This window comes from Caloenas nicobarica, chromosome 4 (genome assembly GCF_036013445.1).
Source record: "Caloenas nicobarica isolate bCalNic1 chromosome 4, bCalNic1.hap1, whole genome shotgun sequence".
Taxonomy (NCBI): domain Eukaryota; kingdom Metazoa; phylum Chordata; class Aves; order Columbiformes; family Columbidae; genus Caloenas; species Caloenas nicobarica.
Genome location: NC_088248.1, coordinates 34,161,277 through 34,173,937, shown reverse-complemented (window position 1 = coordinate 34,173,937; position 12,661 = coordinate 34,161,277). Strand labels below are relative to the sequence as shown.

At 53.3% G+C, this 12,661-nt stretch overlaps 1 protein-coding gene across 1 annotated transcript in view; it reads left to right on the top strand.

Moving 5' to 3' along the window:
* Window positions 1-3,468: 3,468 nt before the first annotated feature.
* MAP9 (microtubule associated protein 9) overlaps window positions 3,469-12,661 on the top strand; it is a 44,233-nt gene continuing 35,040 nt past the window's right edge. The window contains 6 exon segments of the mRNA XM_065634885.1: window positions 3,469-3,667; window positions 4,828-5,009; window positions 6,257-6,720; window positions 6,887-7,419; window positions 7,708-7,853; window positions 8,303-8,394. Coding sequence (XP_065490957.1) covers window positions 3,469-3,667; window positions 4,828-5,009; window positions 6,257-6,720; window positions 6,887-7,419; window positions 7,708-7,853; window positions 8,303-8,394 — 1,616 coding nt within the window.

The following is a 12,661-nucleotide window of genomic DNA, read 5'->3' as shown; positions in this document are numbered from 1 at the left end:
CAAACTATTCTATGGTCTATTTAGAGCTCAAGATCTTACTCCCCATAGTAATGGAAGGTAAGCTCAGTTCATTTTATGAGTGAAGCTATGATTGTGAATTTTTTTCAGTCATATATTTCGCTGTATATGTATCTACACGACATTTCATTTATCTTTTTTTTGCTCAGTCACTCAGTCTGGTGAGGTCTGCAGAAAAGACTCTTCGTAGGTGATTCACCCTTACTACCCGGAATACTTCATTTCTGTCATAACTTAGCACTGAGTTTCTTCAGAAGACTTTGCCAATCCATTGCTTTTCTTTGCTTCCCACCCCCACCACATCTCCTTCCTCTGCTCCTTTCCCAGAGCATTTATGACTCTGTTGGACAGTATAGACCCCAGCCCAGCTTCCTGGAGAGTTGTCCTAGTGCAGGGCTGTCAAACTCATTTTCACCAGGGGCCACATCAGCCTCGTGGTGGCCTTCAAAGGGCCCAAGGTACTTTTAGGCCTACTTATACAGTCCCAAAATTACATTTATACAGTCCTCTTTTGAAAGGTCTATATCAACTAAATCAAATAGATTTAAGTCTTGAATTTTTGAATGCTAGGTTTGGTTTTAATTAACAAAAGCAATTATTTGTAATAATCTACTAGATGTGAGACTGGTTTTTAGAGCAACAGGAAAGTAAAAGGCTTTCAGAATAGAGTTAGAAATGGTGTGTGGCTTCTTTCCACTCCGTGGCAACTCAATGGCACTAGTTTCACCAGTTCCAATTACACTAGTGGAAACTCAAGAGTTTCCACTCAATAACTGCAGTTACATATTAACTAAAAAGGGATAAAAAATTCGGGTACTCTTATGCAGCCTTTAGCTTGTTCGATACTTCTCTCCTCTCTGAACCTCCTAATCCTCCAAACTGTTACACGTGAACACATCTTCTAATCAGAAATACCATAGAAATCAAAGAGTACTACTCCTCCACACATGCTTAGCACAGGTAAATGGCTGTACAGCAAGTTTTTTTGTTCAATTTTTGCTGGAAGAGTCTTACGTTGGTACCGAGTAGAGGCAGAATGCCAGACAAAGTGGCTCGTAGAATGGAATGATAAAGGGAAATCTACTTGAAATTTCAAAGCCAAGTTGCTGTACAAGTCAAATCTTTTTTCTCCCATCTTTTTAAACTATTTATTTATTTGTTTGTTTATGAAGAAAGTGGTCAGGAAGAGGGACACAGATGATTTCTCTCCGTAGTTCCTAAGACATGTATTGTAACAGTCAAGATAGCGTATGCCTTTCTCATGTACCTTTTCATTTGTGAACATGCTGAATTCAATCTGCTGATCGACAGCCCATGGAGTTCCATAGACACCTTGAATTTTCTCCTTTGGCTCAAGAGCTAGGTGCAACCTCCTGTCACTGGCGGTAGCACAATTACTGCAGATAATCTGCTCTCTACAATCTAATAGTCTAGGCTGCCTACTATCTCATGATCCACGCGGGAGTACAACCCAATCCCATGTTACACAGAACATCGGCACTATGAAGAGATGCGATTTTGAAATGAAAAACGAGAGGGTTTGAACGGCTTTGAACAGCTTGCAGGAATAAAAAGGAGAGGCACTGTATATAGAATACAAAAAAATAATATGGAATTTGCCTCTAAATTTCTGAACCTTCCATGACAATTTGTCATCCCAGAGCGCACGTCTGCAATGCCCCGTGCTGCACCCTGCGGGTCCTGTTCCCATTCAGTGAGCTGGATGCTGGGGCAGAGTGTCCCCTCAGGCAGCTGGCAGGTGGCACACAAGTCGGGGGAGAGGGTCGTGCTGCCAACCAGGAGGAGCTGGACAGGCTGGAGAAAGGGGCTGGCGGGAATGTCCTGCAGTGCAACAAGGGCAAGAGCGAAGCCCTGCACCTGGGGAGGAGCAAGCCCTTGCACCAGCACGTGCTGGAGGATGCCCAGCTGGAAAGCAGCTGTGCAGACACCTGGGGTCATGGTGGACCCCCACTTGAGCACTTGAGAGCCGGCAAAGGCGGCTCCTGGGCTGCAGCAGGCAAAGCATGGGCAGCCGGTGGAGGGAGATGGTCCTTCCCCTGGGCTGTGTCCCGCTCTGGGCTCCCCAGTGCAAGGCAGCCATGGCCATTCTGGAGAGAAGCCCCAGGCAGGTGCCCCCCAGGCCCCTCCCACTTTCCGTTGGGCCGGGACCGTTGGGCAGTTGGAGCCACCAGCCACCAGGGAGAGCAGCACGGAGCTGTGCTGGCACTCAGCAGCGCCGGGAGGAGGCAGGATCTGGCCAAGCGTCGCTGCCGCGGCATCGGCACCTGCTTCCCATCCTCGCTGTGACCGTCTGGGACGCATCCTTGGTGCACGGCGAGGGTCCTCCTGCCCCGGGCAGGATGGGCCAGGCCAACTGCTGCTGTGGCTCCAGGTGGGCGTCCCCCGCGGCTCGGGGACACGCGGGCACGGCCGGGCCCCGCAGCAGCGGCATTTCTCATGCCCTTCACTCTCTGCTCTGCAGGGAGGCTCTCACCGATGCCGAGCCGGTGCTGAGCACGGACGTGCGGCTGACCCGGGGCCGCAAGAGGAGCAAGAGCCGCCTTCTCCTCCTCCAGGAGGAACTGGTCATCGCCAAGTTGCAGTAAGAACCTCAGAGCCCACCTGCCTTTCCCCATCCCCGGCCCTGGGACCCGGGTAGGGACACCCTGGTACCAGCCCCAGGCCCCGGGACCTTAGTGTTGGATGCACCAATACCCATGCCAAGGACAGGCGGGGGACAGGGCTCTGCCCAGGGGGACCCAAAGCAGGCCACCTCCAGATCACTGCCTGCATCTCCTCTCTGCAGACGTGGCACCACCCTGCGCCCACAGCTCCACCTGGCCCTGGACCAGCTGTGGGTGCTGAGTGAAGGGAAGGAGGCAGCGGAGGAGAAAGAAGAAGAAGAGAAGGAGGAAGGCAGCAATGAGGACAGCACCTCCGTCATCCTCATCTGGCCCAGCGGCTCCTGTGTGGCCACTTTTGGGTGAGCTGTGGTGCCACAGCTCATGGCAGGGCAGGGGAGGTTCTACTGAGGCCACGCCAGCCAGGGAATGGCCTCTGCCCTCCGTGCAGAGCCTGGGCAGGGAGCGGGCAGCACGGCGGCAGGGAGGGATGGGGGCATTGGCACGTCCTGCATCCCCTGCTCACCTTCGGGTCCCCAGAAGGGAACGGCACAACCAGCTGTTCTGGCAGGACACAGGGAGCCAGGGCTTGGGCAGCAACTCTGTCCTGCCCCACGGGGCTTTGTCCTGCCCCTGTGTCCTTCCCCACAGGGCAGGGCTGTGCAGGAGCCCGCCTCTGCCCACAGGCTGGGGAGCAGCGGGGCCTGACGCTGCTTCTCCTCTCTTTCTGCAGCTCCTGGGCACTGAAGGAGCTGTGGGTGGGCACACTGCTGGGGTAAGCCGGGGGGATGCTCCAGGCACAGCCTGACGGGGGAACACAGCTCCCCAGATGGGGAGAGGTGCCCCCACAGCTGCAGGCAGCTCCCGGGCAGAGCTGCTGACAAGAGAGAAGAGGCAGCTTGGAGCTCACCCAGCTCTCTCCCTGTCCCTCCCTGGTGCACAGGACACCAGAAGCAGCAAGGAGAGCCCGAGTGACCCGTCTCCCATCAATCAAACACCTGGAGAAGGAGCTGAGCCGTCGCCATGCCGTGAGTGTCTCTCTGGTTGGGGCTCCGTCCCCAAGCACTGCTCCTCCAGCCGAGCAGCAGAGGCACCACTGCTCACCCTCTTCCCCGCCTTCTCTCTTGCCCAGTGGAGGACATTCAGCGCCAGGAGCCTGGAGAGGCTGATGGAAGGCCAGGCAGAGGTGAGAATGGCTGCCTTTCACCCGCCTCTGGCTGTGCCTGAATGTGCGGCGGGTGGGCTGAGCTTGTGCAGGAGGGAGGGAGGCTCCCGCGGTGCCACACAGGCAGCGGAGAGGGTTGGGGAGCCACCAGGAGTGCTGGCACATCCTTGCTGGCGGCGCGGGGAGGAAACTGGCCGTGGGGGGCAGAGAGCCCGGGAGGGCAGAGGGTCCCTGCTCTGCCGGGCTCAGGCTGCTGGTGCGGGTGGCAGCTCACTGGTGGCCCTTTCTGCTGCGGGGCTGCTCTCTGAGCACAGCCTGGTTCTTGCAGGCTGCTGCCAAGCAAGGGCCTGCGCCGGCCCCATATGGAAACACAAGGGGACTTTTCCGCTCACCTGGTGAGTTTTGGAAAGAAAGGCAGGGAGAGCCTTCTTTTCTCCTGGACCTGCATGTCTGCGGAACTGAGGATGCTGCCTCTGCTGCTGCCCTTTGGCCAGAGGACGTCGCTGCCCATCAAGCTGCAGCAGGGGAGAGCTGAGCCCTCGGGACTCATCCGAGTCCTCAAGGTGCTGCTGCCTCAGCTCTGTCCCAAGCGCTGAGCAGATGGGTCACCGCTGCTGGGCCGGAGTTGGGAGGAGCTGTGCTCACCTGTCTCTTGAGTGTCCCCGTGCAGGTTGGGCAGCCCAAAGGAGGACGTCAGCTGGAGGAGCAAGGACATCTGCTGGGCACCGGCCGCTGGCTGTGGTTCTGCAGGGACATGGAGCCTCTGCTGCTGCCCACAGCTTGGAGAAGGGCAGGGCGAGGCTGTCCCAGGCCGTGCCAGTGGCACATCGCCTCTCAGGAGCCTCCGAACTGGAGCTGCTGAGCCAGAGCCGTGGCTCCAGCTGCTGCTCCCTGCCCGTCCTGCCGCAGCGTTCCACACCACCCTGCAGGCAGGGCAGGCAGGGCAGGCAGGGCAGGGCAGGCTCCGGGAGTGCTGGCCTGGCGGTCTCCATTGACAGGCTCTTGCTCTGTTTTCCTTTGCAGCAGGAGGGAGCAGCAGCAGCAGAAGCAGGAGGAGGGGGCTGCCCTGGCCCTTTGCTCTGCGGCGGAGCCCAGACGCTGCCCAGGCACCAGGGCAGGCGGGCTCCGGCTGCAGGAGGGCGCTCTTTGGCCAGCCCCTGGCAGCCCTCTGCGGGGAGGACATCACGCTGCCCCAGCCCATCCAGGTAACCAGCCTGGACAGGGGGTCCCCAGCCCTCCCTCCACCTGCTCCAGAGGCAGTGACCCCAAGAGCTCCAGGGATCACACAGAATCACAGAATGTTAGGGATTGGAAGGGACCTCAAAAGATCACCTAGTCCAATCCCCCCGCCAGAGAAGGAACACCTAGATGAGGCTACACAGGAATGTGTCCAGGCGGGTTTTGAATGTCTCCACAGAAGGAGATGCCACAACCCCCCTGGGCAGCCTGTTCCAGTGCTCCGTCACCCTCACTGAGAAGAAGTTTCTTCTCAAATTTAAGTGGAACCTCTCGTGTTCCAGTTTGAACCCGTTATCCCTTGTCTAACCATTGGTTGTCACCGAGAAGAGCCTGGCTCCATCCTCGTGACACTCACCCTTTACATATTTATAAACATTAATGAGGTCAGCCCTCAGTCTCCTCCAAGATAAAGAGACCCAGCTCCCTCAGCCTTTCCTCATAAGGGAGATGCTCCACTCCCTTCATCATCTTTGTTGCCCTGCACTGGACTCTCTCCAGCAGTTCCCTCTCCTTCTTGAACTGAGGAGCCCAGAACTGGACACAATATTCCAGATGCGGTCTCACCAGGGCAGAGTAGAGGGGAAGGAGAACCTCTCTCGACCTACTAACCACTCCCCTTCTAATACACCCCAGGATGCCATTGGCCTTCCTGGCCACAAGGGCCCAGTGCTGGCTCATGGTCATCCTGCTGTCCACCACGACCCCCAGGTCCCTTTCCCCTACACTGCTCTCTAAAAGGTCATTCCCCAACCTATACTGGAACCTGGGGTTGTTCTTACCCAGATGCAAGACTCTACACTTGCCCTTGTTATATTTCGTTACATTTCTCCCCGCCCAACTCTCCAGCCTGTCCAGATCTCGCTGGATGGCAGCACAGCCCTCTGGCGTGTCAGCCATTCCTCCCAGTTTGGTGTCATCAGCAAACCCGCTGATAGTACACTCAATTCCCTCATCCAAGTCATTGATTAATATCTTGAATAACACTGGTGCCAGTACCAACCATTGAGGCACTCCTCTAGATACAGGCCTCCAACTAGTCTCTGCCCCGCTGACCACGACTCTCTGCCTTCTTTCCTTCAGCCACTTCACAGTCCACCTCACTATCTGATGGTCCAGACCACACTTCCTCAGTTTAGCGGCAAGGATGCTGTGGGAGACCATGCCAAATGCTTTACTGAAGTCAAGGATGGGGGATTGGCCTCTTTACTCCCAGAAACACGCTTCTTTTGGGGGCAAGGAGCCAGATGTGGGGCAGAGCTCTGGCCACAGCTCTCGGAAGGCAGCTCCTCAGCCAAGTCACTGTCCTCCTGCCTCTCCTCAGGAGCTGCTGGCCGTCCTGCAGCAGGAAGGACCCACAACGGAGGGGATATTCCGAAAAGCTGCCAGCGGGACAGAGTTTCGGGAGCTCAGGGAGGCCCTGGACCACGGCGCGGATGTCGACCTGGGAAGCCAGTCTGCGCTGCTGCTGGCCGTCATCTTGAAGGTGAGCGCTTCTGACCTGCAGCTGGAAGAGCTCCTGGCTGGCCTGGAGTGTTCAGAGGCTCACCTGGAGCCCACGGCATTGCAGGACTTCCTCCGAAGCATCCCTGGCAAGCTGCTCGTGGCAGACCTCTATGAAGACTGGATGGCAGCGATGCACAAGAGCAGCAAGGAGGAGAAGATGGAGGAGCTGAAAGCGTAAGTGTGGGCAGCAGCCTGCCTGTTGAGCAGGAGCCCTGACCGCTGGCCCAGAGCACCTGGAAAGCTGCACAACACGGCCATGGGCTCCCACCTCCCTTGGGCAAGCTTGGGGCTGGCTGTGGGCAACAGCTGCTTTACGAACCTTGTGTTCCTGTCTCCTCAGGGTGGCCCAGAAGTTGCCTGCAGCCAACCTCCTCCTTCTGAAGCGGCTGCTGGCCCTGCTGCAGCACGTTGGCTCCAACGTGTCCACCAGCAGGATGAGCTACAGCAACCTGGCCATCTGCCTTGGGCCAAACCTGCTGAGCCCAGCCAACGAGGAGCTGCTCCCACTGCAGGCCATGCTGGAGGTGGCTGAGAAGGTACGCTGCATTGAGCAGGCGCCCCAGCCTTCCTGGCCCATCGGAGCTTGGCTGTCCAGAGGTCCCTGTCTGCCTCCTCTCTTGCGCAAATGCTGGTGGGGTGTCTGCCTGCAAGAGCAGCCCCACAGCCGTCTGCGCAGAGGCAAGGCTCGGGATGGGGAGAGGCGGCTTGGTCTTGTTTCAGGCAGCTTGCTGAGAGCAAGGCTTTGCTGTGTGCAGGTGAAGGTGCTGGTGGAGTTCCTGATTGACAACTGCAGCGAACTCTTTGGGGAGGAGACAAGTGACCTTCCATGTCCAGCAGACAAGGAGTCACCAGCTCCCGCGGAGAGATGCAGAGGTAAGAGGTGGGACTGAGAGTTGTCACAGGCTGGGGCTTGGGACGCTAGAAACCTCAGCATCGCTTCTGGTGGGGCTGGGCATTCAGGGTTGTCCTCTCAGTCCCGCTTGGCCCGTGGCCTCTGTTTGGCCGCTGCCTCTTGAGGCGCGAATGCTTTGCTCTGCAAGACGAGCTGAAGCCTGCAGACAGGGCTGCAAAGAGAAGCAGTGCAGGGCTTTGGGTGGGTTTTGCTTGAGCCGTTTTTTACTTCCAGGAAGTCACTTTGCTCCACACGCTTTTGCTTTGCAGAACTGCGTTTGGAAGAGCAACGTGTCCCTGTAGTCCCGGCAGACACCGAGCATCAGGCAGAAGCCTCGCTGTATGCATCTCCCTCCCTGCTTGGCGTCCTCAAAGAAGCTGGGGGAGATACGCTGGTGGAGTCTGGAGCGGGAGAGGTATGGCAGGTCCCCAAACACTGTGACAGCGTGTGTGATGTAGGGGAGCAGTTTCCAATGAGGCCAAGTCTCTACGTGGCCTCTGCCTGACAGTAGAGCTGGTGCGTGCCTGGGCTATTCCTCCACCCGCCATGACGACAAATGGTAAAGAAAACTGACGAGTTTGTTTCTTAAACACACCAGGCATGTGATTAATATGTCTTCAAAATACCTACAGAAAGACAGAGGGGAGAAGCCATCAACTTCAGAAGGGTTTCGCTCAGGTCCTACTTCATCAGAACATCATCAAGTCTGTGTCGGGGGGTGGGGATGGGACTGTGTGAAAAGTGGCTGATGCAATGCAGCCAAAGGGATGTCTTCCGGAGAGCTCAGGTAGCAATTTGGCAAACAGTCGTTTACTGCTCCAGGTTGTCTCTTGCCACCTGCCAACTCCACCATTTCTGTTGTAGGCACCTCCAGCTTTGCCTTCAACCACTGCCGAGTGCACCGCAGACTCCCTGGGACGCCCAGGAGAACTAAAGAGCGTTTCCGAAGACAGAAGGTAAAATGAATGTGTCATCTTTGTTTAACTCGAGAACTGACTCCAGTGGATCGTGGCTTTCCCTCTCTAATGCCACTGTGGCTTGCAAAGGTTTGCAGGCTCTCCCCAGGAGAAGGAGAACAAGAGAAGCCGCAAGAGGAAACAGGCCTGGGGAGAGGAGAGTGGAAGCCACACAGATAAGAAGAGAAGGAAGAGAGAAAATGTTTTGGAGGACAGACTGATGAAAAGATGCAGGAAGGTCCAGAAGGCCAGGAAGCCCAGGTGTGTACCAGGCTCTGCTGGCCATCTTTCCAGCTCTCAGCACTGCTCTAAGTGAGTCCAAGTGGCTGGCAAGGGACGGCGAGGGATGGTGCCCTGCAGGGTTTGAAATAACTCCACGGCAGCTCCGCAGGGGCTCCCGATGGAGCCCTGCTGTGTGGGACAGGGGCACGGGGCATCGTCGCACATGCACAGGTCTCTGCGGGCGTTACCCATGGGGAGAAGCCAGCAGAGCCAGCCTGTAGTCAATACTAGCAATAGATCTCTCTCCCGGGCCATGAACGATTCCTCATAAATGGTGTTCCCCAAAGGAAGGGAAACCAAGTCATACCTGTTCCTGCCTTTGTGGGTTTGTCAGAGCTTTCTGTCTCTGTCGTTGCAGGTGCCGGTTTCCTGTCACTGGCTGAACCCCTGTGACGGCTGGGCTCTTTTGTTTGTTGTAGACAATAAAGCAATCGTTTCTTTCTTCTGTTTGTATCTGCCATACAACATTCTGGACTCAGTAGATATTGTTTGATGGTGAATCCTCAGGGAGGAGTTTGGGGTCACCCCTCATCCCAGCATCCTTTCCAGCCGGCATCAGGGCTGAGGTGAGGTGCTTTAGGAGTCGAGCCAAAGCACAGAATCACACAGAAGAGCTGAGGTTGGGAGAGACATGTGCAGGTCACCTGGTCCAACTCTTCTCCTCAAGCAAGGTCACACGCAGGTCTACGTGGCCAGATGGGATCCACCCAAGGGTGCTGAGGGAGCTAGAGGAAGGTGCCCCCCAGGCTACTTTCCATTATGTGTCCACAATCCTTGCTAACTGGGGAGGTCCCAGTTGACTGGAAGTTGGCAAACGTGACACTCATCTACAAGAAGGGCCGGAAGGAGGATCCAGGGAATTACAGGCCTGTCAGTCTGAGCTCTGTGCCGGGGAAGGTCATGGACAGATCATCCTGAGTGCCATCACGTGGCACGTAGAGGACAACCAAGCGACCAGGCCCAGTCAGCGGGAGTTTATGAAAGGCAGGTCCTGCTTGACCAACCTGATCTCTTTCTATGACAAGACAACCTGTTTAGTGGATGAGGAGAAAGGCTGTGGATGTTGTCTACCTTGTGTACTTAGACTTCAGTAAAGCCTTTGACACTGTTTCCCACGGTTTTCTCCTGGATAAGCTGGCTGCTCATGGCTTGGACAGGCATACTCTTCACTGGGTAAAGAACTGGCTGGATGGCTGGGCCCAAAGAGTTGTAGTAAACGGAGCCAAATCCTGTTGGCGGCCGGTCACGAGTGGTGTTCCCCAGGGCTGAGTATTGGGGCCAGTTCTGTTTAATCTCTTTATCAATGATCTGGAGGAGGGGATCGAGTGCACCCTCAGAAAGTTTGCAGATGACACCAAGCTGGGTGGGAGTGTTGATCTGCTGGAGGGTAGGGTGGCCATACGGAGGGATCTGGACCGGCTGGATCCTTGGGCTGAGGTCAATTGTATGAGGTTTAACAAGGCCAAGTGCCACCTCCTGCACTTGGGCCACAACAACCCCAGGCAGTGCTACAGGCTCAGGGAAGAGTGGCTGGAAAGCTGCCTGGCAGGAAAGGATGTGGGAATGTTGGTCGACAGCCAGCTGAACATGAGCCAGCAGTGTGCCCAGGTGGCCCAAAAGGCCAACAGCATCCTGGCTTGTATCAGGAATAGTGTGGCCAGCAGGACTAGGGAAGTGATTGTGCCACTGTCCATGGCACTGGTGAGGCTGCACCTCAAATCTTGTGTTTGGTTTTGGGCCCCTCATCATAAGAAAGACATTGAGGTACTAGAGAGAGTGCAGAGGAGGGTGACAAAGCTGGTGAGGGGTCTGGAGCACAAGTCTTATGAGGAGCAGTTGAGGGAGCTGTGGCTGTTTAGCCTTGAGAAAAGGAGGCTGAGGGGAGACCTTATCGCTGTCTGCAACTACCTAGAAGGAGGTTGTAGCATGGAGGGTGTTGGCCTCTTCTCCCAAGTAACAAGACATAGGACAAGAGGAAATGGCCTCAAGTTTCACTAGGGGAGGTTTAGACTGGATATTAGAAAAAAATTCTTTACAGAAAACGTTGTCAGGCATTGGAACAGGCTGCCCAGGGAAGTGGTGGAGTCACCATCCCTGAAGGTGTTTAAAAGGTGTTTAGACAAGGTTCTTAGGGACATGGTTTAGTGCTAGAGTTAGGTTAGGTTATGGTTGGACTCAATGATCCTGAGGGTTTCTTCCAAATGAAATGATTCTATTGTTCTGTTTTAATTAGTAGGGGGCTCTGAGTTTGAAAAAGGCAAATATGCACATTGAATAAAATGTCAAGTGAGGGAAAATAAAACCACCTTGGTGAAAATTTGAAAAGGGTTAGATTTGACCTCAGGGCTGTTCATGAAGACATGAATATTTTTTGGTGAAAACTAGATAGAAAAACAATCACATCAACACTGATGTCTCATGGTTTAGAAACTGTGGAGTAAATACTGGAAACAACTAGAAAAATCAACATTTTAATTTGTTTTACATTATAATGCCCACAATAAAAAGTGCCAGTTTGGGAATGTTGTTCAGAATAATACTCGAGGGAGGAATCCTGCCAATGATAGCTGTATCAACAAACAGCAACAATAACACATATGCTTTTATATAATTAGGATAATTTGCTTTATTTCTCAAAGCACAGTTTTGTTTTTATGGATTAATCAACAGGGTAAACATTCATGTTACCTTAAATTACTCAACCCTTGTTAATCTGAATGTATCTTCTCAGTCTTCACCAAATACGTAAATGTCTACCACAACCTCCCTGAAGTAGCTATTAAACTGAGCCTTTGATAATGTTGAAGTAACATTCTTTTCAGCTTCTGCTCTCCTATAGCTCCTCCATCCTCTTTTGTGGTGTACTCCTTTGCCCTCCTGCCGCTCTCTAACGTGACGATCCCCTGCTTGACCTTCTGCTTCTATTTGCTTCCTGCTTGTTGATGCGGTGATTCACCACCCGGCCCGATCTCTGATCTACAAATGTGTTAGACTGCCCACAGTCAAGGAGATGAGGCAGTGAAAAGCACTGCCAGGGGAAGTTAAACAAACTAAGAATTTATGCATCTTTAGAAAACGGTGCGAAGTCTCTTCAGCTCTATCAACCCAAAGAGTTTTTATGGTAATAGCTCCTGTTTCTATGTGCCCTCCAACCTCTCTTTAAAAGCTGTAAAATTAAACACAAGCAAAATATTGAAATCTGTAAACTTACCAGAAAAAGAAGGACGCCACCCGACTTCAAGCAGAAATTGACACTCTAAGAAAGAAGAGAAGCTCATTAAACCGATTAGGAACTTTGCAATTAAGAAGTGATTTTACACGGAAGGTGTTCCCACAGTGTGACATTACAAGATCCAAAGATAGGATAGGTAGAGAGAAGGAGATGTATTGACATAAGATTTGAAAGCAGAATCAAGACAGCTGGCAGACAGAAGAACAAATACCAAAGCTTTCTGTAAATATTCTGGGCAAATTAGTCTTATTCCCTTGAATGCAGTGGAACTGTATTATTTACAACAGCTTAGTGTGAGGCCATCTGCCCCTTTTGCTTTAATTGGATGGGTAAGAAAAGAATAAGGGGGCTGTTTAGTGATAAAATTAAACATGAGCCATATTCTTTAGGAAAAGTCATATGGGATGATACATGTGCTGTTTCCCAGTGTGGCTGTATGTCAAACCTTTCTTTGGATAGCAGGTTGCCACCTGTCAGTCTTTGCAAAGGTGCTTCTGCCAGTGTGTGGTGTTGTAATGAGATTTTACCATAGGAAAAAGAAAGGCTAATTAGTATCCTTTTGAAATTTCTGGCACGCACACACATACAAACCAATATTGACAAAACCTTGTACGATCTGCTTTTGGATCAAAATATCTCTAGGCTTTACTAATAAGGCTCTGACTTCAAGAGTACCTGCACTCTGATTTTATTCCTACCACATACTTATGCTTTATTTTTTCATTCTTGTTAAGCATTAGGCTGTGACAAGAA